We start from the raw sequence: 27,454 nt of genomic DNA, 5'->3' as shown, positions 1-27,454 counted from the left end.
AGACCTTCGCATAAGAGAGTTGGTTTATACAAGGGATATTCAGGGCCCAGTGCTTCTGCTACCAGCTGGAGTCAAGAGGATGGGGTCGTGGAGCAGAATATGGCTGCTTTTGTCAGAAAGGCCCTGTGGGACTGGTAGTTTCCCTCAGAAGGGCTCAGTTTATGGCAGGCACTCAATATACAATGATAAGTCTTAGTCAGCCCATTAAGGAAAGACTTGAAATAAGTTTTAAATGGAATTCTCAATATAATATTTTTTCAAATCAGCAGGTTATATTTTAACAATTTATATTTTCATGAATTTTCAGAGAATATATAAAAATCTTCATATTTTTATGACTATGAGTCCTACAGAACCTAACTTCCGCCATCAGTGTAGAGAATATCCTTCTATGATTTGCTCCTTCACAATTGATTGGTATGAGAAGTGGCCAGAAGAAGCTCTCCTTACTGTAGCCAACTCTTTCTTAAGAGAAAAAGTGAATTTGGAGAACAGAGAGGTAAATATAACCACCTTTAAAAATCTCATGCAAGTGAAGGTTTTAATTTAGTAACAGAACCTGACAGTGGTATGTTATGTCTCTAAACAGCAGTGAACCCTAAATGGACAAAAATCGACAGCCCTAGGCCAAATTATGAAATAGGTCAAGTGTTTTTCTTGATTCCTTATCTATCCTGTGAAACCCCTCCCCCCCCCCAATCTCTTTTGTCCTCTAATTCACCCTATTTCAAAGATGCCCAGATTTTTCACTGCCTGGGTGTCTTCACTATCCTGTCCCCGTGCTGAACAGCAGAATTCCATGGAAGGAAAAGCAACCTGCATTTTACATACCAGATCCCATGGTGAGTATGCTGCAACCTTCTGTGTATTCCTTGTCAATTACTCTGGCTTGGATGCAACAGTGAAACTACAAAGAAGAAGCCACACCACAAAATTAGCTTAGAATTTATGAGCCACAAATAAATAAATAAGAATCTATTTTAGTTAGAGTGGTTTGATTGAAGATCCCACAGGACCCAGCTGACAGAAAAGAGATAAGGGGCGTTGACAAAAGAAGCTGTAAATGCATAGAGGCCTGAAACTCAGTGTGGGAACCAGAAAGGGGTTTACCTCCTTATTTTTCCAAATATTCAAGGAAAGCAGAGGCCAAGAAGGATAGAGACAAGATGGATATATGAAGAAAATGCAGCTGGGTTGAAAGTGACCAGGTGATTAGGCTAGGCTTAATGAAGTGGAAGCTGGGTAAATCAGGACTAGGTTATATCTAAATCAGAATTCTCTCCCAAGCTAAGCAAAAGGGACACTCTTTTCACTCTTATTTTTCCCACCTATATATCCTTGATCCCTTTCATATTTGTCACTTTATTTTACTCAAGGAAACTTTCTTGAGTATCATGCCATTGATGATCTTTTTCAGAAAAGAAAATGAGTGATATAGAAAGCACCACAACCTAGCATCATTGACCCTGATGCCCTAAATCCTTAGATGACTGTGTCAGAAATGATGCATGTAACATGTCATTAATTAGCATGTCCTTGCCTCTTCTGAATCATTAAAATTCACATGTTGTTGGTCCCATACATCCAGGACCTTTCTCTACCTCTCCATATCTCAGAAATGATAAACCATTTCAAGTTACTCACAGGGTACAGTTGTCTCCTTTTAAAATGTATATTTGGATAACTTTGTCTTAATTCTTTAAAAAATTAAATTTAACAAATTTAAAAAATTATTCTTTTTCAGAATATAAAAGAAAAACTTGCCCCAACATGTGTTGAAATCCACAAAAGTGTAACAGACTTGAGCACAAAATACTTTCAAGAAACTAGAAGGCAGTATTATATCACCCCCAGTAACTATTTGCAATTCATGGATACATTTGCACACATTTTGAGGTCACAGGAGAAGGAGATGCAAATGAAGAGGTAAGACTTTGAGACCAAATCAGAAATATGTGTTTCATACTGGTGCTTTTATTTGTGAAAAGGGATGCAAATAGAAGATAGTGAGACCATATCTGCCTTTTCAGTAGAGAAAAAAGCCAAAACTCCACAGGAGACATTAAAAGAGATAAGGGTTTACCTCCTTACTTGCCCAAATATTCAAGGAAAGCAAAGGCTAAGAAGGATAGAGACATGGTGCATGTATGAAAAGATTGGGTGCATTCAAAGGCCACCTCCACTCCCCTACCTCCCACCCCCGCCCCCTCCAACCCCACCCCACCCCAAGGCAAGGCTGACAGATTCAGCCACTAAAGAAACAATGAGCCCTTGTTAGGTGCAGACAGTTTATTACTTACATACACAATAAAGGCAAGACTAGTCAAAGTTGCCAACTCCCCATGTCTTTTGACCCATTAGACTACTCTAAAATAAAAGGGACCAGATGACAGCAAATCAGTGAGACACCCTCTTGCTAAGGAGTCCATGCTGTGTTTCAAATAATCAGTTGTATAGCCTGCGGCTATACTTTAAGGCAATAAAATTACATTAAAAATATGGAGATGAAGGACAGTACAGAGAAAGAACTAAAGGATATCAGGAAAACAATGAATGAGCAATATGAGAGTCTAAGTAAAGAGACAGAAATTTTTAAAAAGAGCAAAACAGAACTACTGGAGTTGAAGACCACAATAACTAAAATGAAAAATGCCCAGGAGGATTTCAAGAGCAGATTGGAGCTGGCAGAAGAAAGAATCATGAAATTGAAGACAAGATACTTGAAATGGTTAGGCCGAGGAGCAGAAAGAAAAAAGAAATATTGAAAGTGAAAACAGCCTAAGACAGCTATGGGACACCATCAGGTGCACCAATATACATGTTATGGGAGTCCCAGAAGAAGAAAGAGAGAAAGGGGCAACAGGAATTGTCAGAAAGAAATAATGACAGAGAACTTCCAAAACTTAGCAAAAGATGTGAATATGCAATCCAAGAAGCTCAGAGAACACCAAACAGGATAAACATGAAGAAAATTACACCCTGTCATATATTGATTACACTATTGAATGCAGTGGACAAGGAAAGAGTTCTGAAAGCTGCAAGAGAAAAGCAACATGCTATGTACAGGGAGTCCCAGTTAGACTGAGTGCCAAGTTTTCATCAGAACCATGGAAGCAAGAAGGCAATGGGTTGAAATATTTAACATGCTGAAAGAAAACAACTGCAATCCAAGAATTTTATGTCTAGCAAGATTCTCGAAAATGAGGGAGAGATTAAGACATTCTCAGACAAACAAAAGCTGAGAGAGTTCATCACCGCTAAATGTGCCCTGTAAGTAATGCTAAAGAGAGTTCTTCAGACTGAAAGGAAAGGTCAGGAGACAATGGTTCACAACAGCATAAAGAAATTAAAGGCTGCAGTAAAGGTTTCTGTTGACATGCAAATCTCCCAGGAGGAGTTGAAGGCACTGGTTTCCCTTGCCATGAACACAGGTTTCTTGTTTGGCTTAAGGTCCCTGAAAGCTGCATATGAAACACTCCTGACCATGGCAATCATAGCAAATGAAACGGTGCAGACTGTGTATACTATACAAACTCAAAAAAAATAAAAAAAATTTTAACTTACTTGTTGCAAAGATACTGAACTATAGAATCACTGTAGGTATTTTACTGACTAAATAAGGCATCATTTATTGGCAGGCTACAACTCCTATTCCATTTGGAAAGATGATTGAGAAGGTCAGAAATCTCTATGTAAAATTCAGTTGCAAGTCAGTTGATTGTCCAAGGCGGGAAAAATCAACCCATTAGATCTTCAACTTGTTTTCAACTTGTCCAAATAGAAACCTGGTTAAGGGGTTCTTTATGAATGCTTTTTATGTCATTTTGAATTGTTGCGGCTGTCAAGTGTATCATTACTAGTGTCTTAGGTGTTTTGAGCAGCCTTCATATTGCAGTTTCATACATCAGATAGTTTTACACTGAAGTGACTTGAATAAACACAATGGAATTTTGTGAGAATAATAGTCAAACCAAGAAGGTGGTATAGATCCTAAAATCCTCAGCTGAATGCTTCAGAATAAACGTTCACCAAGAGGAGGGATTGAAAATAAAATTATTTTTTATGTACAGTAGTAGTTTCCTGGGAGACATCAAAGCAGAGTGTTGGGTTTTATCACAATGGATTCCAGTCAACTGAAGTTGATAAATGACCATGAACTTTGAGTGTCCACAGTACAACAGACCCTTACTGGACCTAAATGTAGACTCCTTCCTGACCAATGAACAATGGGACTTTGTCCCCCTCTAACTAAAGGTTTAATTTTATTTTAAAAATATTAACATAGCAAAAAGTTGAAAAGAAAAAGTAATAATAATTCCAATCTTGAGACAGCAGCATTTTGCTAACAAGGGGTCAGGGTCTAATTTTATTAAGTTTTTGCTAACAGGATTATGTAAGACATGACAGATTCAACATCAGTTAAATTAAGAGCAATTGCTATAGTTTGTGAATTTGATGAGCCTAAAGTGAATTATATCAGTGTTCATGAAGTTAATCCTATTCTGTTTCCTCAAGTAGAGGCTTTCACTTTTGGATTCAGTAGCTCCTGGCAGGTTTCTAAAAGTCTTTAGGTTAAGACTCTTGTTGTTCACTGGTGAAATTGAAGGTGATGGTGGCATTCTTAGTTAAGATGATCAGATGCCCTGCAGATAAGAGTAAAGAGAAATTATCCCTCCTTCCATCCCTCACCTTCCAGGAAGGTATTCCCACTCCACCACATTGTTTCAAGAAACTTTACTTGGCAAGAGCCCTCTGAATTTTATTGGGGTATATTTGCAGGCAGATGTCTAATAATACTTGAGTCAGAGCCGTCAAGAGTAAAACTTTTTTTTAAATTTGATTTGCCAGCCCACAAAACATGATTTATATAGTGAAACCTTTGGACATCAGAGACATTTTTTCTAATACTTTATGAGCACCTATAATATAAACCAATACATCAATACTAATTATAAAACCATAAACAGAATTGGCTCAAAGGCCTCACTCACTCACAAAGTCACTGTTTTTAATTTACTGCAAATTTTATCCAAATTCTTTTAGATGTTGTTTTTACAGGAACAGAGAAGGGAGTATAAAACATGCACTTCAACAGCAAATGCCGGGAGAATATATTAACTCTGTGACTAGGGCCTGGGTACAAGGTCAGCTAGAGAAGCGGTAAATTTTTCCTTAAAGCAGCTAAGGTCAGGGTAGGGGACCACAGAGGGAGAAGCTCTGCCCCGGTAAACACATTGTGCACTTACTGTTGGTATTAAGCGGCCATCCACTTGGCTTCAACTAATCTTTTAACAACAACTAAGGTACCAATCAGACATCTCGTTTCTATCCTACCCCTTGCCACTTAACCTCCAAATGTTCACTGATAGATAGCACACACTATTGTGTCCTGGGAACTTTTTTCATGTCCCCTAACTCAGCCCATGCAGTCTCTGAACAGGTAGGGCAGTGGGAGGACCTTACCCCCACCCCACCCCCCACCGGCTCACCACTTACTTGAGAATATGCTCTACCAGATCCCAGGGGTCTTATATCCCTTAATCTGGCCCATACAATTCCTTAGCAGCATAGTAGGGAAACCTGTATTCCTACCCTCACTTACCTCCTTGGTAAGAGTTATGCACTATCAGATCCCAGGGAGTTTTATCTTATCCCTTAAACTAGCCCACATGGTCCCATCTTTTTTCCTGAAGGTCATTATGACCCTACCAGCCACACATTGGACATTCAGTTTGGGAAAGCAAAGATGACAGACTCTGCCAGTAAAGAAACAGTAAGCCCTTGTTAGTTTCTGATAGTTTGCTACAATAAAACAGAAAAAGCAAGAGTAAGCAGTTACCACCTCAACATGTCCCCTCCCCTTTTCCCGCATGACTGCAACATGGATAGCGGGGCACTCTTGCTGAAGAACCCATGCCATTGCTTCAGCAAATCAGTTTTATAGCCTGCAACTATACCCTAAAAGTATGGGGAGGCAAAATAGAAAATCTCATACATCATCAGAACTCAGGACAGCTTAGTAAAGTGAGTGGGGAATGGCCTCGTAGTATCTGCTCACAAGCCTCCCATGCTGCCATGTCTTGGGAAGATCATAGAATGTTCCCCCAAGATTTAGATCCATGGCCTATGTGGAGACATGCAAGGGTGCCATTGCAGAGCCTCCTAAAGCCCCCGCAGCTTTGAATAAAATAGGGCCCTAATCTACGAGTCTCAATGTCTCTGGGAATTCTTGGGGACTGTAGGTTTCTTCTTGTTGCCTCTGATTCTGAGTACCTGCTTCTGTGAAATGCTCCCTTGCTTCTACATTTTTCCTCTTGTAAGTGCAGTCCTTTTGAAAGCCTACTTGGTGGTCACCACCCCAATGTGGTATCAGCTTGGAGCAGGGGAGAAGTCATGAGGATTACATAACAGAATAGTGCACCAGACTATTCTGTTTAAAGCTCAATAGTGCACACTCCAATTCTACTATTATTCATGCTGTTAGGGAATTTCTGCTCATTAACGCTCACATACACATGAAGCTTCACTCCTCTCTCTCTCAGCTACTGGGACTTTTCTCCCATCTCTCAAGGAAACTCAGTTTCTTCTTTTATGTATATGAATTTAGCTTATCCAGGCTAGGGCTTGAGGGCTATCTTTTCAACCTATATGGCCCATCAAGATATCTAACTAAATTCAAACAGCTCTTACTGTAGTAAATAAAATATTCTTCCTTTGTCAAAAACAAAATCAAGTACTGTGTAAAATATAAAAATGAAAGCCAAAATGGGATAAAATACGGAAAAAAAAAATGAGAAGTTGACCTAGGCATTAAGGTGTAGAATTTGTATTGGTGGAAGAGGCATGCCATTTCATTTGGAAAGAACAGGTACCAAGTCTAAAATAGAACATGGTCTCTATGGAGGCAGTAAGAAAACTGCTCTTTGAAAACTGAAAAGCATCAAATTGGGGCTGGCAGGAGATAAAACATATTATAGCATTTGTACCATCATTTTCATCAACATCCTTAGCCAAAAGTTTCTAATTGTAAATTTTTAAATATCAGAGAATCGTAAAAATAAAGTAGTAGTTTTTAAGACATAAACTCTTAAAGATTTAAGGAAATTCTACTGATAGCTTTGACTGCCCTGTGTACACATGGTTTATAACTCATCTCTATTACTTAGTAGCTGTATGAACTTTGGCAAATTATTTCACCTCTTAAGGCCTCAGTTCTTTCTTTTGCAAAATGGTAATTGCATTAACTACTTTAAAGGTTTTTTTGGTTTGTTTGTTGGTTTATTTAAGGATTACATGCTGACACATGCAGCATACAACAAATAATGACTTTAAATAGGGGAGTAATATAGACTTGTATTTTAGAAAGATCACTTTAGTATTAGAATGGAGGATAGATTGGAGAGATACGAGAATAGAAACAAAGACTTAGAAACTGTTATAGTAATCCAGATATGAAATTTTGAGGCTATCCTAGACTGAATCAAAGAATAAAAATACTGAAATGCATCTATGTAACTGACAATATAAAGAACATTGGTGACTAGGTTCTTTCAGATTATGAATGCCCAAGAAGTAGAAACCGTAACTTCCATTTCTTTTTAAATGCTCCACAGCACCTATTCATTTTCTCAGAAGAGTTGGATTAAAATTTTGTTGACTGATAGATTAAAGTCTTCTAATTTTATGGTATTTATTTCTAATTATTAGTTTTGTTTCCATACAAATGGTGTATTTTCAATTTTTTAGCCTAGTGATAAGCAAATGGAAAATTTTGAATTCTGTTTTATAGGTTCTTTACTTTAGCTATTTATTTTGAAATAAATGTAAAATCACCAGAAGTTGCAAAAATACAGAGAGGTACAGTGTACCTTTCACTCAGTTTCTCCCAGTGGTTACCTTTTATGTAACTATAGTACAATGGCAAAACCAGGAAATTGAAATTAGTACCATGTGTGCCTATGGTTCTGTGCCACTCATCACATGTGTAGACTTGTGTAACCACCACTGCAACAAGATACGAAACTGCTGCATTACCGCAAAGATGTCCGTATGCTACCTGCTTTATAGTCATACCCACACTCCTCCCCCTATCATTCCTAACCCCTGGCAACCCCTGAGTATGGATAGTTTGTTCCTTTTCTGAGCAGCATCCCCTGGTATGGAGGTCCACAATTTGTTTAACCTTTCATCCATTGAAGGAATTTGGATTGTTTCCATTTGGAGCGATTATGAATGGAGCTGCTGTAAACATTTGTCTGCAGGTTTTTGTATAGATGTAAAATTTCATTACTGCCAAATTGTTTTGGAAAGTGGATGTAACAGTTTACAGTCTTATCAGTGTATAAGGAATCCAGTTTCTCCACATTCTTGTGAGCATTTGGTCCTATCATTATTTTTTGTTTTAACTATTCTAATAAGTATCTAATGATATCTCATTGGATTCTTAATTTGCATTTCCCTACTGGCTAGAGATGTTGAGCACCTTTTAGTTTACTTATTTGTCATCCATATACCCTCTTCAGTTTAATGTCTTTTCCTATATTTTGTATGTTTTCTAATTGGATTGTTAGGGTTTTTTTTTACTGTTGAGTTTTGAGAGTTTGTTATATAATTGGTAGCTTGTCTTTTCATCCTCTTAGGCTCACAGAGTAAAAGTTTTTCATTTTGATGAAGTCCAATTTATCAAATTTTTTTCTTTTATGGAATCACACTTTTGTTGTCATTTCCAAGAACCCTTCACCAAGCCCTATATTCTGAAGAATTTCGCCTGTATTTTCTTCTAAAATTGTTATAGCCTTACATTTTACATTTAAATCTATGATCCATTTTGAGTTAGTTTTTGTATAAGGTGTGAGGTTTAGGTTGAGGTTCATTTTCTTTTGCCTAGTTATAGTCAATTGCTCCAGCACCATTTGTTAAAAAGTCTTTCCTTCCTCTCTTGAATTGCTTTTGCATCTTTGTTAAAGTCAACTGTACTTGTGTGGTCTATTTCTGAGTTCTCTATTCCAATCCACTGATCAACATGTCTATCCTTCTGCCAAAACCACACAGTCTTGATTACTATGGTTATATATAAGTCTGGCAATCAGATAGAGTGATCCCTCTCACTTTATTCTTCTTTTACAAAACTGTTTTAGCTATCCCAGTTCATTTGCCTTTTCATATAAATTTTAAAATAAGCTTGTCTACATTTACAACAAAACCTTACTGGGGTTTTGATATCAATTTGGAGAGAACTGACATCTTCACTCTGTCGAATCTTCTAATCTAATCCATGATCATGGTATGTCTTCCCATTTATTTAGACCTTTGATTTCTTTATCAGTGCTTTGTAGCTTTCAGCATTCAAGTCCTGTATGTATTTTGTTAGATTTGTACCTAAGTATTTCTCTTTTTTTTTTTTTTTTTTTTTTTTAAATTGGGACATTGTATTTTTAAGTTTGGTGTCCACATGTTCATTGCTAGTATTTAGAAACAAAATAGATTTTGTGTTAATCTTGTATCTTGTGACCTTGCTAACTCACTTCTTGGTTACAGCAGATTTTTGTTTGTGTTTTGGGATTTCTTAGGATTTTCTTTGTAGACCATCACAACATGTGCAAATAAGGACAGATTTATTTCCTTTCCTATCTTTATACCTTTTATTACCTTTTCTTGCCTTATTGCACTGGCTAATGCCTCTAGTACTTTGCTGAGAAAGATGAGAGCAGACATTCTTGCCATGTTCCTTATCTTAGGGAGAAAGCATTCAATCTTTCACAATTAAGTATGATATTAGCTATCAGTTCTGTATAAATGTTCTTTATTCAGTTGAGGAAGTTCCCTTCTATTCCCAGTTTTTTAAGACTTTTTATCATGAATTTTGTCAGATGCTTTTTCTGCATAAATTGATATGGTCATGTGATTTTTCTTCTTTAGCTATATGTATGTAGTGGATTACATTGACTTTCGAATATTGAACTAGCCTTGCATCCCTGGGATAAACCCCACTTGTCCATGGTGTATAATCCTTTGTATATATTACTGAATTCTATTTGCTAATATTTTTATTAAATCTCTTATCTTCTTCATACTTTTTTCCCTTCAGGGATCATTTTTATGTAGGTCTATCCAGAATCCTGGAAGCAACCACACTAGTTACAGATATGCAGGAGGAGCTCTTGATTCTTGGTCCTCAAATAGAAAAAAAAACAAAGGTATGCTTGGCTTGAAATCTCTTTTAAGGATGATGTAGTTTAAAATAGAACAGTGTTTGAAAGCAAAGGCTCTGACATCTGACAAACATGGGCTAGAATTCCAACTTTGTTACTGTGAAGCTGTATAACCTTGAAGAAATATCTTAACCTCTTTTAGTCTCAAGTTTCTTATTTCTAAAATGAGGAAAACAATAAAAACAATCACAACAAAACAGTAACATTATTGCATTTTAAAAATTAAATGTGATGGGCATGTAACTAATCATAGAAGCTCACACAGAAAGGTTTCTGAGTTAGTTAACTACAACTGAAATGTGCTGTGGTAACTTGAAGTATGTCAAATATTTTAAAAATCATTATTCATCATCATTCTTTATGTGCATTATATGACATATTTATGGACAGCATCATAATTAGTCTATTCAATAATATATTTGGGGCTGATTTTGAAAAAATTTTTACAATAATGAAATGAGCTATTTGAATATATGATCTCTTAAATTTCATTATAATAATTGTTTGGTTTATTAGGAAATAGAAATCCTAATGGAAAAACTTCAGAAAGATTCACAAGTAGTTGAAAGAGTTCAGATGCTTGTTAAACAGGATGAAGAAATTGTAGCAGAAGAAGTAAGAATTGTAGAAGAATATGCTCAGGTAAAAGTAAAATACAATCAATAAAAATCATTTGGAGATTTTTTCAAAATTATTTCCTAACCTCCAAATTTAAATATTAGGTAGACTTCTCTTAAATATAACATTGTGCCCCAATTTTAGGTAGTTTTGATTTTTATCTCAACAGACATTTATTGAGTACTTTTTACAAATAAGATACTACTAAATTAAAGTAGGGAGTACAAAGATACTTTGCCCATGTTCTTGAGGAACCTGTAGTCCTAAGAGGAAACAGATTGGCTCTTCTGGTTATAATAAACGACAGCTCATTCAGGTCATATCATAAATACACGTAACCTCCAAGAGGAACATCTGCAGGAGACTAAGCAACTGGCTATTTGGTGGGTATTGACTGTACAATCCTCTCATTGCCTGCATAATCTTCCCTTTTTAAATTTGCCAATTCCCCTCCATAGTTTCTAGTCAGAGTCCCAGCAAGAGTCAGTCTGTCAAAATAAACTATCAAATACCCAACACAGGTGTAATCAGTAGCCACATTAGCTCAAAGCAGGTGGGGGTGGGGCTTCACTTGTCTTTCAAGTGTAAAGGTTTTTGATCAAACACTTCCATCAATTTTTTTTAAAATGGGTCTATGCCTCCAATATACGTGTGATTATTTGTTTGTAGATTATATCTATGAACTACTGTATCTCAAGGCACAGTAAGTAGTTTGGGCAAGGTTTATTGCAAACAAAAGTGATATGAACACATATTTTAAACAGTCCTATAGATAATTTCAAATTATTTTGGCCAACTTATTGTCAAGTCTAATTAAATCATCTTTGTTTTTATCTTACAACATGGCTGAAGAAGAGTTCATACCAGGAATAGGAGAAATGTTAGTCTGCCTTTTTCTCATACGTTTGTACAGCCATTATTAGCATTATCTTCAATCACAGGGTTCTTTCAGAAATCTTTGTAAGCTCCTTGCCCATGTTTTAAGGGCTTATTTACTTCAAACTAGGTAATGTTATAGGTAAATCTCCTTACCTGGACAGAAGGAAACTACAGGGCCTCCTAATATGCCGAGCATTAAGGAATAGAGACAGGCACCACTGCTAACCCCTCCAAGTTCTCCCCTGGTCCCTCAAAACACCAAATGTCTTCATTTCCTAGGATTGCTTTAAAAATGGAACCACAAACAGAAATGTATTGCCTTGCAATTCTGGAGGTTAGAAGGATGAAATCAGGGAATTGGCAGACCATGCCCCCTCTGAAGTCCGCAGGGAAGAATCTTTTCCACCCTGTCTCCTGGCTCGTGGAAGTGGTTTGCCAGCAATCTGTGGCATTTGCTGCCTCATTCACTGTATGGCGTTCTCTCCTGTGTCCATCTGTCTATATTCAATTCTCCCCTACTTATAAAGACACCAGTCATTGCATCAGGGCCCACCCTAATCTACTTTGGCCTCATCTTAACTAATAACATCTTCAAAGATCCTATTCACAGGACCAGGACTTGGAATTTGAACATGTCTTTTGAGGGACACAATTCAACCCATTAGACTGCATGAGTCTCACTGTGAGTGACCCTAACCTCTGTTATGCCAACCACATGATGGTGCCTCTCTTAATCGACATATTAAATATTAGTACAGCTTAATTTTGGTCTTTATTTTTTTAAACCAAAAGAAAATGGATATAGAGGAATTAATGTTTTTCTTGTCATACCACAGAAGATGATCTTTTATTTCCTCTAGCTTCAGAGGCAAATCTAGGTTTTACGGAGCCTGAAGGCTATACAATTTTCAGGCCTTATTTTTAAAAGAGTACAAAATTAGATATTAAAGTGAATATTTAGAATAAGTAAAGAAATCACAACAAAATGCAAATTTTTATGTTGGCAGTTATCACAAACTACATAAAATCCAGAAAAATAACGTAATATTGTTTAGTAATTAACTGCCTTACAACACCCCTACTATCTTTTTTCTACATGTTTTCACTGCATACTCTATGTTCACTTCTTCATATGATGATGATTTTGTGAAATCATTTCTTATAGAATATTCAATCAGCATAATTATCAAAATATTTTCCATTATTGCAAGTTTAGAAAAGTTTCTTTTAACTTTATAGCTCATTATTGATGTCATGAATATTTTTAGTATTGCTACCAAATTTGGCATAAGCAGCAATGGCATTTCAAGATTTCTTGTGCAGTAATTAATTTTAAATGTCCTTTGAATTGATAACATTCATTAACCAGTTTTTCATCAGTGTTCTCATTATAGAGCACATTGATTTTTATGTTATTTCCATTGATGTCAATGTATCTTGCAAAATCAGCAAGAAGATTAAATTTTTCCAATGTGATTGTATGATTGTTAATTGGATTACTCAACAGACTAAGAGCCAGTTCACTACTTCTATCCTAAATTATTTTTTCCTTTTAATAACTTATTGCTTTTTTGTATGATCTGAAAATTTGTATTATAATTTACTTCTCATAATAATCTCTGTTGATTTTATCACTCAATCACTTTTGTTTCATTTACCACAAATTTTTATCTTAATTATTTATTTGTAAATAAAAAATAAAGATGATAAAATAAAACACCTTTCACATTTGCCTATATAAGGAATGTGACACTCCTTATTTCATTGAAACATCCTAAAGCATTTTCCAAATTCAGCATTTAGTAGCTAAAAACACATAGATTCTGATGAATTCTCTCTTGTACAAATCCCATCAAAAGAACAATAACAAAAAAAAGTCTGGTGTGGTTCTAATATTATATGCTGCATTACCAAGTTTATTCGTGAAGAGGTGAACTTCCATTCTGAGTAGGGGTTGATGAGACTCTAACCTTCCACTTAAAATTCTATATATCTAAAAATGGAAGAATTTTCCTCAGACTAGCTTCTGGATCCATGCATTGCAAACCATGTTTCTCCTCCAAATCCACATACTTCTGGTGCTGGATACTATAGGACAAGTTCATATTACAATATGCCCTCTGGCCAGCACTTCAACGGCCCATCACCGGAAATGTTGAAACAGTGGGCAATAGTAGTATTTCTAGAAGTCAGTCCTATTCCAGATATCTTACAAAGCTTAATTATGCACAGAAGTGACTATTGGCAACAGAAATATAATTCTCGACTCAAGTTCTTAGTCATAGGCCAAAAATGTCTGCAGCCATTCCCAACGCCAATGACATGAGAGGAAGTTTGACAAAGAGGAAGTCAAAATGTAAATAGAAAGTGCCCTTATCTGATGAGGGTTAAAATATCTTCCTTTTGCAAGTTTAACAAAAAACATGTGGCCCTAGAAACATATTGCCCCGCTCCTTCGAGGGCCTTGGAATGAGCCTGCAGAGGTGAGAGGCTCTGAAGCTTAAGCTTCTTTAGCTTCACAGTAATTCTGCCTTTAACTGCATCACTCCTCAAAAGGACATTGTCATTAACTCCCTGAGGTTAATAGAGAAGGCAGAAGCCTCTCAGATTCTCATAAGGGATTGAATAATGTACTACATTTAAGGCTGTGACACACGTTTCCAACAGTAGAGGCATGTGTGCCCATATCTAAGTCAAGATTCCAAACTTAAGAGCATTATAAACATGTGAAATTATATTTTCCACTTTCAACATATAAAATATTCCAAATATGCAACTATATTCATTCCTACATATTTGTGGGCTTCTGTCTTTATTGCAGAAAACTACCAATGAACTAAAGAGTGTACTGCCGGCTTTTAACAAGGCAATCATGGGTCTAAATACCTTGGACAAAGCTGATGTTGCTGAATTAAGGTATTCAATTTGCCTAAGTTTCTTTTGAGGAGTGAAACTCAGAATAAAATATAAATGCATGGTAAAAGTTACTATGTCTATACTCAATTTTATATTAAGTCATTTTTTTTAATTAGAGAAGTTGTAGATTTATAGAAAAATCAGGAAGAAAATAAAGTTCTCATATATTCCCCCTATTATTAACACCTTGAATCACTGTGGTACATTTGTTACAATTAATGAAAGAATATTATTTTAATTGTGCTATTATAGTCCATGGTTTACATTAGAGCTCATTGTTTGTATTATACAATCTTATGGGGTTTTTAAAAAGTTTTCTTCTAGTAGCATATTTACAACCTAAAATTTCCCTTTTTAGCCACATTCAAATATATAATCCAGTGCTATTAATTACATTCACAATGTTATGCTACCATCACCACCATACATTACCAAAACTTTTCCAACATCCCAAATAGAAACTCTATAAAATTTAAGCATTAACTCCACCTTCCCTAACCCCAACCTAGCCCCTGGTAACCTGTATTCTAGTTTCCAACTCTATGAATTTGCTTATTCTAATTAATTATTTTATATCAGTGAGATCATACAATATATGACCTTTTCTATCTGGCTTATTTCACTCAACATGATGTCTTCAGGGTTCATCCATGTTGTAGCAAACATAAGAACTTCATTCCTTTTCACAGCTGAATAATATTCTGTTGTGTCTGTGTATATATATATATACACCAGATTTTGTTTATCCATTCGTCTGTTGATGGACACTTGGGTTGCTTCCATTTTTTAGCAATTGTGAATAATGCTGCTATGATTGCCAGTGTTCAAATATCTGTTCTTGTCCCTGCTTTCAGTTCTTTTGGGTATATACTCAGAAGTGGGATTGTCAGGTCATATGGTTTTGAGGAACTCTCAAACTGTCTTCCACAGAGGCTGCAACATTTTACATTCCCACCAGTAATGAATGAGTGTTCCTATTTCTCCACATCCTCTCTAACTCTTGTTATTTTCTGATTTTTGAATTGTAACTATTCTAGTGGGTGTGATTTGCATTGTGGTTTTGATTTGCATTTCCCTAATGTTAAACATGTTTTCATGTGGTTTTTGGCCATTTGTATATCTTCTTTGAAGAAATGTCAGTTCAAGTCTTTTGTCCATTTTTTAAATTGGGTTGTTTGTCTTTTTGTTGTTGAGTTATAGGCCTTCTTTATATATTCCTGGTATTAAACCCTTAAGGGATATGTGGTTTCCAAATATTTTCTCCCATTCTGTACGCTGTACTTTTACTTTCATGATAAGGAACTTATATGCACAAAAGTTTTTGAGTTTGATGAGGTCCCATTTATCTGTTTTTGCTTTTGTTGTTGTGCTTTGGGTGTAAAGCCTAAGAAACCATTGCCTAACACAAGGTCCTGAAGATACTTCTCTGTGATTTCTTCTAGGAGTAATATAGCTCTGGTTTTCCATTACAGGTTTTTATCCTTTTTGAGTTGATTTGTGTATATGATATGAGGTAGAGATCCACCTGCATTCTTTTACATCAGGACACCCCCTTTTCCCAGCACCATTTGTTGAAGACACTATTTTTTCCCAATTGAGTGGACTTTACTCTTGTCAAAAATCAGCTGTCTCCACATCATCCTGGGGACCGGTGAGGGAGAGGCTAGCAAGGGCACTGTGAGCTTTGCCCACTGTTTTTCAAGCTGCTTTTTCTTGATTTGGTGTTTGCCCAGTTACTGCAAGCTTTTAACTGTTTTCTGGAGTTTTGAGGAAGACAGCTCTACCAGTTTTGGTAGTTGTTCAAAGATTCTGTGGGGGGATGGTACCCTGCAGCATCTTACATTAAGTCGTTTCTATCCATGTTGATTACTTTAAATTTTTTATTATGTGTGGTATGTACTATATCTTATCAACTGTATGATGCTATTGATTGTAAGGCATAAGGCATATCAATATTTCATGTACCCTGAAGAGAGAGAACACACTGCCAATTATGTATTGATGTAGTTAGTTGGTTGCTTATAAACTGAATCTTGAAGATGTAAAAATATACATCCTAGAATTGATAAACAACAGAATTAAGTAAACTAGAAAGATCATTTATTAGCCATGGTGACTATAAAAATACCTGACATGCAGCTCCAGAGATGAAAGAATGCTGTTTAAGCCACTGTTGCTTATGCCAGTTTAGCTGTAGAGCATTTGGGATCTGTAGAAATGTGGTAATGCATATTTGATACCACTATGGGAAATGCTTCCTCTTGCTGTGCTCTTTTCAAACTCAACCTCCCAGTGTGGGAAAAGATGATTAAAAAGAAATTCACAAGAAAATATAAAAAGAAATGAATTACAGTATTTAAGGGTACAAAGATCTGAACCTGTCGATTGCAATTTGAATCTTTGGGTGAGATAATTTTTATCTCAACAATGGGAATTCACCTATTACATCTTGGATTGTGTTGAGTTTTTCATTATTTATAGAAAGTGGTATTTTAATTAAAGATGGGGGAATATAGAGCAAATGTGTATTAATAACACATTTTTAAACCTTGGGATAAGAATAGAAAATAGCAGAATTTTTTTTTTTAATAATCAGATGTAATTTTATGAGAAAAAACAGAGCACTTCACAATACTGAAGTTAATCTATCTAAAGTTGAAAAGCAAATGCCCAGAAAGAGATAAGAGGAGGAGAGTGAACTCTTGACTTTCTTTTCCTTCTTGCCTCACTTATATGCATTGCATTCATTTATTCAGCAAGTACATTGAGTGCATACTATGTGCCAGACCTCTTTCCAGGGACTGAGGTTACAACAGTAAAGAAGATGGACAAGGTTCTGCCCCTTTGTTGTGTAAGTCCTCTCCAATGAGGTGACACTGGAGCAGAGAGCTGAATGAAGTTTGGAAGTAAACCAGCCAGGTATCTGGAGGAAGAGTGTTCTAGGCAGAGGAAATGGAAAGTACAAAGTCTTAAAGCAGAAATGTGCTTGGTAGTCAGGAACTGCAAAAGACCAGGATGACTGAAGCTCAGTGAACAAGGCGGAGTGTCAGGGGATAAGGTCAGAAAGGCAGCAGGGCCAGTCCTTCCCCAGCATAGGACCTCTGTACCTCTGACTTTGTTCTAGAAGATTCTATCCTCTTACCTTTCCTCTGGCAGATACTCCCAAGAGAGAAAGATCAGCACAAATCCCCTTTAGCCTAATTTCCAAGGGGCAGGGTATAGTTGTGGCTAAGCACGTGGGCTCTAGTACCAAACTTCCTGGGTTGGAATCCTGGCACTGCCGTGTTTTGGTTATATAACCTTTCTGTGCCTCAGTTTCCCTTTTATGTATCAGAGATAATTACAGTTGTAAAATAGTTAGAACAAAACCTGGCAAGTGCTCAGGTTACTTTATACTAAGAGATTTCCTCTGATCAAACACTTTCCCCTCTCCTAATACTACAAAAGCTAACAAAAATCAGCCTTGTTTTTTATAAAGACTGTCTCATGTGATACTAATGTGCATTTCACTATTTCAAAATGCCACATCAATGGGGATGCCCTACAATATGATCTTTGTTGCTAGTCATAGGATATGTAGCAGAGACATCTGGCAAATGCACAGCTTAGTCCATTCTCTTTCTGAGCTGCTGTTTCCACCATCAAAATGCAGAAGATTGCCCCATGATGATTCAATCCTTTGTCACTTTGCAATATTAACCACTAGAAAAGGAAGAAGATAATAGAAAATGCAGATTAGGTTAACCAGACAGACTGCTCCTATGTAGTAATGGAGGCCTATATAGCAGATTTCCAGTGTAGACAGGTCTCACTTTGAATCCTGGAAGGTGACCCATAGATTGAATTACAGTCGATTGAATCCTATTTTCCCTTAATTTGCATTTAAATTTTCATAAATATTATATTTCTTCTTAATTATCCCCATGTCTTTTGCTTTAAATAGAGTCAAACTTCCTAAAAAAATTGATTAACCTAGATAAGGACAGCATACCTGAGACGGTAAAATGTTGATCACTACTTGATGCATAATTTATGTATTTGGTATTTATAAACTATAGGAGCCAACTAGGAGTTTATTCTGTATTAGAATTGGAAGACAATGTTAGAGTTAAAAAACCAGAAAGCAGGTTGAATATCCAATTTTGTTTTAGAAGCTCTTATTCTCCTTTGTGAACCTTATTTTTCTTTTTCTAGTTTCTCTATTGTTGTCTCTCTTCTTATGTTAAAAAGGCTAGACTGATAATCTTAGGAAAGCACCTGATAAGTTAGCCCAAAATAAGGTGTTAATGATTTGGTTTACTTCTCCTGAAAAATCTGCATTCAAAAAATAGACTGTTGAAGAGAATAAAAATAAATCCAAATAAATAAACCTCTAATTGTGAATTTAAGGCAGAAGGATCTTTTTGGGAACCTAGGTATATAAGGTCATACATGAAAAGTTGACTTTGTTGCCTTCCTTCTTCTGAGAAGTCTGTTGAGATTTTCATTTTAGGAGGCTCATTACCCTGAGTGGACTTGTTTTTGAATGTTATTCTGACCCGTGGCTTGCTCAGCTTGTGGTGCTGTGGTCTAAGTCAGTTTATTAGAAGATAGCCAGGAGGCAGCTTTCAATGTGAACACATTACTAGTAACTTGAGAAACAAATTTGCTCCCCTGAATCTGTTGTCCAAGTAACAGTGATATTTGTGGTAGGAATTTCAGGTGAGAATGAAGAAAAGTCTGGAGATATGTTCAAGGGTAGTTAGACCTTAAAATACCTCTTATATCATAAGAATTGGGCTAACCCTTTCCCCCATATACACACATACAGTGTCTCTGTCAGGTAGTCATCAGTAAATCAACACCTGAATTAAATAGGAAGGTTCCTACTTTAAAAGAACTCTGCACCAAATACTTTTATAGTAGAGAGAGCAGCCTCTAATGCAGGTGTTATAAATATTTAGATTCTATATTTCATCTTGAAAGCAAAGATAGCCATATATTAAAGATAGCTAATTTTTTAAAGATATCCAATAGTGAAATAGCTGTATGTTGACAAATAGTTCACCTTATCAAAATGCTTTTAAAAATCTGTGTATGTTGTCTTCTGAGATAGTTTAAAAGATGCATTTGATTTCAATTGTGAGTTGATTAGATTTTTCATCATCTTTTACAGAGTATATACACGACCTCCCTTCCTTGTACTGACTGTCATGAATGCAGTTTGTATTCTTCTGCAAAAGAAACCTAACTGGGCTACAGCAAAGTTACTTCTTTCAGAAACTGGTTTCCTAAAAAAATTGATTAACCTAGATAAAGATAGCATACCTGAGAAGGTAAAATGTTGATCACTACTTGATGTATAATTGATGCATTTGGTATTCATAAACTATAGGAGCCAAATAGGAGTTTGTTCTGTGTTAGAATTGGAAGACAATATTAGAGTTAAAAATCAGAAAGCAGGTTGAATATCCAAACTTAATTGTTCCTGGACGTGTCAAGGAAAAGCAACATGTCCCAATATGAAAATGCCATATCTCGGAATCTCTTTAAGTAATGAAAAAGAGAGAAGTAAGAGGACACACATGTGTGTGTTGGGGGGGGGGGGGGTGTCTTTCTAGCTGGATTGCATTATATTAGGAAAGTGTGACTGGTGGATAAAGGTGTCTATGTTTTTTTCTATTTATTTAACAAATATTTATATAATAGCATTGCCAGACACTGTTCTGAACACTTTATGAATATTAATACATGTGGGAAAAGATGTAGACAAAGAAAAAATTAAAGGAAATAATATAGCCTGGACACCTTATTAAAGGGCTTTGCTGGAGCAGATTTAATTCAGAAGTATGTTGATTTGCTGTAGGATTTCAAGGAGGAAGAGAACAGGGCCAAAGTCCTGGGCAAGCACCAGAGTTGAGGGTACCAGTAGAGTACAGCCAGCCATCCTAGAGAGTTGAGTCTTGTAGAAAAAAGAAAACGGTATGGCAAGATAGGCAAAAGGTTACAATGACTTGGAAGAGACAAGGAATGGATTCTTCTCTAGAGCCATCAGAGGAAATGCTGCCCTAGCAATACATCAATTTTTTTAAATTCTGGCCTCCAGAACTATAAAAGAATAAATTTCTATTGTTTTAAGCCACCCAGTTTGTGATAATTGGTTACAGCAGCCACAGGAAACTAATATGGATATTGATATTAGAAAGTTGGTGCTGCTGCAGCAAGTACCTAAAAATGTGGCTTTGGAATGAGATAGTTAGAAGAATATCCAAGCTGAGATATTACATGGGAGCTGAACTGATAGTTACACTCAGGGACAGACAAACAGATTTCTAGGCATATAAACGGCACTGTTCTCACCTGAAGGGGTGAGTATCCATTAACTCATTCAATGAATATTTGTGAAGCATCTTTTCTGTAGAAAAAAACATTATGGATGTCCTTGGGATAGAGTAGCTTACAAAATCAACATATTCCTTGATGTTATAAAGCTTGTATTGTAACAGGAAAGATAGATACTGAATAGCAAATTATGTAACCAGTTAATTACAATGATGCTCTGTGCTATTCGGAAGTATAGGGTACTGTGCCAGTTTGGATATATTATGTCCCCTCAAAAAGGCCATATTCTTTAATGCAATCTTGTGGTGGCAGATTGATTAATCTTTTTGATTAGGGTGTGACCTCTTGATTGAATGTTTCCATGGAGATTTGGCCCTGGCCATTCGGGGCGGGTCTTGATTGGTTTACTGGAGTCCTTTCAAAGGAGCCACAAGGGCCCAGATGCTTGCTGACACTGACGCTTAGAGATACTTGGAGATGCAGATTGCTCTGGGATATGTTAAGACAGGACCTCCAGGCACTTAGAGAAAACTGTCCTGGGAAAAAGAACCAGGAACACTCAGGAGCTGAGAGAGGAGCTGGAACACAGCCTGGGATCAGCAGACACCAGCCACATGCCTTCCCAGCTAACAGGTTTTCCGGATGCCATTGGCCATCTCACCATGAAGGTATCAACTTGCTGATGCCTTAGTTTGGACACTTTGATGACATTAGAACTGTAAATTTGTAACTTAATAAATCCCTTTTATAAAAGCCAATCCGTTTCTGGTATTTTGCATAACAGCAGCTCCAGCAAACTGGAACAGATTTTGGTGCCAGAGAAGTGAGGTGCTGCTGAGTTTGCAAATACCAAACATGTTGGAATGGTTTTTTAAATGGATGAGGGGTAGAACAGAAGTAGCACCACTCACTATCACTCCTATTGATCTACTAGGAATATGTTTTGCTTCCCGTCCCTGCAAGCTTAAGCTCTGCTGGTCTACAAGTCTTAGTTCCAAAAAGAGGAGTGCTTTCACCAGGAAACACAACAATAATCCCATTGAACTGGAAGTTAAGACTGCCACCTGGACTCTTTGGGCTTCTCATGCCTCTGAATCAACAGGCACAGAAGGGGATTACTGTACTGGTTGGGGTGACTGATCCTGACTATCAAGCAGAAATAGCACTGCAACTACACAATGGAGGTAAAGAAGAGTTTTCCTGGAATACAGGAAATCCCCTAGGGTGTCTCTTAGTTCTACCATGCCCTGTGATTAAAGTCAATGGAAAACTGCAACAACCCAATCCAGGCAGGCCTACCAATGGCCAAGAAACTTCAGGAATGAAGGTTTGGGTCACCCCACCAGGCAAAGAACCACGACCAGTTGAAGTGCTTGTTGAGGGTAAAGGGAACATGGAATGGGTAGCAGAAGAAGGTAGTGATAAATATGAACTACGGCCACGTGACTCAGTTACAGAAACGAGGACTATGATGGCATGAATATTTCCTCCTGGTTTTGTTATGACAGTATTATTCTTTTCAGAGTATTTAAATTATAGGAAATCAAGTTTAAGAGTCAATGTTACCCAAGGACTTGCACCCTATTCTGGAGAGATTTAGTGCATTTCTGGTTGTACACAGGACAGCTGAGTATTGTTAGGTGAAACATATGTCTGTTATTGTGTTCTGTTTAGAGATTAAGTATGGTTTAAGGTGATGTGTATAGCTGCCAGATTGACAAGAGGGGGACTGTGGTAGTTAGGTTTATGTGTCAACTTGGCCAGTTGATGGTGCCCAGGTGTCTGGTCAAACAAGCACTGGCCTAACCATTACTGCAAGGACATTTGTGGCTGGTTAATAAACCAGAAAGCTGGTTTATTAAATCATCAGTCAATTGACTACTTCTGTGGCTGATGCATCAATGAAGTGTGTGTCTTCCGCAATGAGAGAACTCAGTCAGCTGGATTTAATCCAATCAGTTGAAGACTTTTTAAGGAGAAGAGACAGAACCTTCATTTCTTCTTCAGCTAGCCAATGTCTCCTGAGGAGTTCATCAGACACCTTTATCAGAATTGCCAGTTCAATGCCTGCCCTATGGAATTTGGACTTGTGCATCCTGCCCTACTGAATTTGGATTCGTGCCTCCCCACAGTTGTGTGAGACATTTTTATAAAATCTTATATTTACAGCTCTCTCTTGTTGGTTCTGTTTCCCTAGAGAACACTAACTAATACAGGTAGTATATGAACCAGGTGAATTTTTTAGCTGAGTGTTAGTATTGATACTCATGTTTTTCATGAATTAATGCAACTACTCTCTCTGAAGCATTCTTAGCAAATGTGATTTCCTGTGGTTTTGTTTAAACAGATCTCTCAAGCTGAAAATAACTAATAGTTCATCTAAAGAAATTATGATAAACATGAAAGCATTTTTAAGTGACAATATGAACACCAATAATGAACTGAGAATTGTATTCCCAGTTATCTTACACCTAAAGTATGCAAGGATATTGCAGACCTCCTTATACACCAAATTCCCCAAAGCTGCAGAAAGTTAACCTGTTTTGTTTTTGTTTTAAAATGAACTTCCTCTCTAGAAACTATAGCAAAGCTACTAAACAACAATAGCAATAACAGGATGCTTATAATAGTGGTTTCTCTTCTTCTCTTAAAAAAATATTGATACTGATATTATTTTATATCCAGGTATGTGCCTTTGATTCTACTGTTGTAAAGATTATTTGAGCATTCCTTCTATGAAATAAAATTTCATTCTAATGCGATGAAGGAAAACTTCAGATCTACATAGCATTTCTCATGTAATACATGAACTGTATTCTTTCTAGGCTTTCCTAAAGCTGAAAAAAATTTTAAGTTTGCCTGATTTCAACCCAAACAAGATTGCTCTAGTTTCTGTTGCTTGTTGCTCTATGTGCCAGTGGGTCATAGCTTTGAATAACTACCATGAAGTACAGAAGGTATGCTTTTTCTTCCTATCTATAATGATTTGAAAGTGACACTCAAAGTCCCAAAAATAACTTACTTATATTTAACAATGTTCAAATGAGCTTCTGTGTAAAGAATACAGAATGAAAGCCACTTTAATCAAACTTTGATGATAATTCACACATATACAAGGTATTCCTATTAAATTCCTTTACTTCTAACAACTTTATGTTTTTTTGTTTTAATATGTTTTACCATAATTGGTTACTTTAAATCCTTTTTGTACCCATAATTTCAGGAAAGTTTAAGAGTTGACACCTATAAATGTCTTTCAAACATTTTTAACAGTAAATCTGATTTTTTTAAAATATTTAAATGCTATGACATTCCTTTTAAGGTTGTTGGCCCTAAACAAATCAAAGTAGCTGAAGCTCAAAGAGTTCTGAAAATTGCACAGCAGAGGTTGACTGAAAAGCAAAGAGGTTTACTGCTGGTAAGAAATATATTTTTTATTTGTTAAACTCTCAGTACCTTTATGAGCTAGACAAAACTATCAGGAAAAAATAATTATCTCCATAGAGCTTCTTTGTTAAAGATAAAATGGGGATAATAATTTAGCTACTGAAGAGATTGTGAGGATTAAGTGAAGGAATATAAGGTAATGTGTCTTAGTCAGGGCCTGCCACATAATCAAATTATCGGTCTGTGTTCCTAAAACTGCACTTAATCTGTATTACTTACTTACTAAGTTTTTACTTACAATACACTGTAGAGATAGCAACCTAGCAGGCATTTTCAACCCATAGACAGCTTTTGTTTGACCTTTATAGTCTTTCTTTTTTTCCTTTATATTTTGATATAGTTCTCAACTTTTAAAAATTGGGGGATTTCATTTAAAATCTGAATTTCTATCTTGTCTTGAAAAATCAGAAGATCTGGCAACCCTGGGATAGCATTCTCACTTGGCTATAATCAGCTGGTGTTGTCCCTCTAGGTGGAACATGGGCCCTTAACCCACTTCAAGCTTTTGTTGTTACCCACCTAGGCCCATAGGTATTTCTTATAAATTCAGTTATACAGAAAGTATTGGATGTTTCTAAAGCAATTAACAACAATTTTTAATTGAATTTATTTTATATTGATGTTTTATTGCTAATATTTTATTGTAGCTTATATATAGTTTTATTTACATATATGTGCTGATAATAACTCACATTTTATTAAATACTAATATGTTCCAGGCAATATGCTGGTACTTTTTATACCTTAACTCATTTAATCCTCAAAACACCCTTTAGAGGTTGATGTTTACAACTGAAAAAACTGAGTTTGAAAGATTTTGTAATTTGCTTAAGATGTCAAGATACTTAATGTTGGTAGCTACTAAATGGCTCCCTCCCTGTCCTCCTTCTTTAAGACTTTGCTCAAATATCTCCTTTTCAGTGAGGCCCACCCCTGACCACCATATTCTAAACCGGGTTCTTCTAATGCTAAAGTCCACATTGCTTAACTCCTATACTATAAAATAGCTCTATCTTAGAGTGATATCCAAATATTTAGCAACAGTGTGGCACAGGACCAACCAATCAGAATGGACCTCCTTATATACCAAACAGTTAACCTGCTTTGTTTTTGTTTTACGATGGAGTTCCTTTTTAGAAGTTACAGCAAAGCTATTGTACTTGGAGATTTGGAGGGTCTTAGAGGCCTCCAGCTGAGTTATGAAGAGGGAGTATGGGGCCAGGGCGGGGGTATAGCAGTGGTGGAAGTCCTGAGACACAGGACAGGACTATTTAACAACCAGTAGAGAAATATTCAATATTTTAACAACTGCTGTGCCTACATCAGTGTTTATACCACTGAACACCAGCCCTATTTCTTCCCCCCACACAAGTTAGTAAATGAAATAGACCCAGGTAAGGATGAATTTGAAAAACTAAATGATGTGCCTGGTTTTCCAGAAAAGTCTTAGACACTAAAGGTCAATTTAAAAAAACTGAAAGTCTAAATAAACCAAATATCATGGATTTCAAAAGTTAACAAAATGGGAGGTGGGGCAAGATGGTGACATAGAGAGGTGTGAAATTTAGTTAGTCCTCTAGAGCAACTAGTAAATAGCTAGGAACAGTTAGTAAATAGTCTGGAACAACTGTTGGGGGACATCTGTGACTGTTTACATATCATACACCAGTTAGGAATGGGTGGAATGGCTGAGATCGCAGCATAAAAATTGTAAGTAAAAACTGCGGACCAACACCCCTCCCCCTAGCATGGCAGGCTGAGTTGCAAAACTTCGCTGTGGGAAAAAGAGGCAGTCCCTGTGGGGAACAAGGGAGTGTAGCTCAACCAAACTCCAATTGCAGTTTTAATTTAACAAATTTGGACTATTGAATACAAGTTACAAGCATAGATAAGCCCTGAGCAAGAGGAATCTGAGGTCCCTTCCTGTAGAAAGGAGGCAAGGCTGAAGAAAAAAAATACATAACTAAATAAAAACAGAGGCTTTTGGAGATGGCTGAGCTCAGAATACTGGAAAATGGCTATGTCCCAAGAAAAGGGGCACAGAAAACTGGGTACAAACACTGGTCAACCAGCAAAACTGAGGGGCTGAGGACTGGTTCTGAAAAGTGGCTTTTGTTCTTCTTCCTTTTTTTTTCTCTCATTCTAAGCAGCTCATTAGAGAAAGTCTCAGGCATTTTCAGTTGTCAGTGCTGACCTAGGCAAAAGTGGAGTTAAGAGAGAGAGACAAAGAAGGAATTCAAGTATAGAAGATAACTCTCTGGGGGGTGCATCTTCCCTAAGAAAAGAGGGGCCAGGGCCCAGCTCAAGTGGCAGCCCTCCCTCAGAGAACTCAGAACCTAGGGCCTGGGGGGGGAGTGAGAGCATAGGAATCCTCAAGTCTCAACCAGCTAGGTCAGACAAAGCCTGTGCTTGGAGGCAAAACAGACTCTGAGAACAATTAAGTTACCGAACAGTGCCATCTGCTGGACAGTCTACGTGGCCTGCATGGAATCCAGCTCTATTTTGGCTGAGAAATAGGGAAGACCCAACTGTTAAAGCAGGGCCCCAAAACAAACCTAGGACTTGCTAGCTGGTGGAAAATAGAGCACCAGTGTAAGCCAGCAGATTTGTATTACCACCCATAGTGAATTTGCTGGGTGCCCAGAGCCTACCTCCCATCCCTGTGGCAGGCCACAGTGGACACCTGATTTTGGGGGGAAGACTGGGGGGCAGAGTCAATCTGACCACTAGCCAGGGAGAGAAAAAAGAAAAGATAGAGATCAAAGTCAACCAATAAGAAAACTTTAGGCAAAAGAGAGACAATAACCTCCAGAATAAACCAATCAAGAAAGTCAGATGCCAAGACGCCAGCAAAAGATCACAAGCCATGTTATGAAATAGGAAGATATGGTCTAGTCAAAGGAAGAAGCTAACATTTCAACTGAGATTCAGGAAGAATTCATAAGCTTGAAAAAACAAATGGTAGAACTTATGGGAATGAAAGGCACAATAGAAGAGATGAAAAACACAATGGAGACATACAAAAACAGACTTAGAGAGGCAGACAAAAAGATCAGTGAGAT

The 27,454-nt window shown here is 36.8% G+C and overlaps 1 protein-coding gene across 1 annotated transcript in view; it reads left to right on the top strand.

The window, feature by feature from the left end:
• The window catches only part of DNAH14 (dynein axonemal heavy chain 14), a 426,387-nt gene that overhangs the window by 293,825 nt on the left and 105,108 nt on the right, over positions 1–27,454 (top strand). Inside the window, exons 55-62 of the mRNA XM_037805786.1 lie at positions 308–499; positions 1,745–1,926; positions 10,088–10,196; positions 10,728–10,853; positions 14,530–14,624; positions 19,780–19,939; positions 23,771–23,902; positions 24,268–24,363. Of these exons, the coding sequence (XP_037661714.1) occupies positions 308–499; positions 1,745–1,926; positions 10,088–10,196; positions 10,728–10,853; positions 14,530–14,624; positions 19,780–19,939; positions 23,771–23,902; positions 24,268–24,363 (1,092 nt within the window). The remainder of the gene's footprint in view (positions 1–307; positions 500–1,744; positions 1,927–10,087; positions 10,197–10,727; positions 10,854–14,529; positions 14,625–19,779; positions 19,940–23,770; positions 23,903–24,267; positions 24,364–27,454) is intronic.

The sequence above is a fragment of the Choloepus didactylus genome, chromosome 2 (assembly GCF_015220235.1).
Source record: "Choloepus didactylus isolate mChoDid1 chromosome 2, mChoDid1.pri, whole genome shotgun sequence".
Taxonomy (NCBI): Eukaryota; Metazoa; Chordata; class Mammalia; order Pilosa; family Megalonychidae; genus Choloepus; species Choloepus didactylus.
Note: the sequence above shows the minus strand (reverse complement) of the source record. Positions and strands in the feature narration are given on the sequence as shown.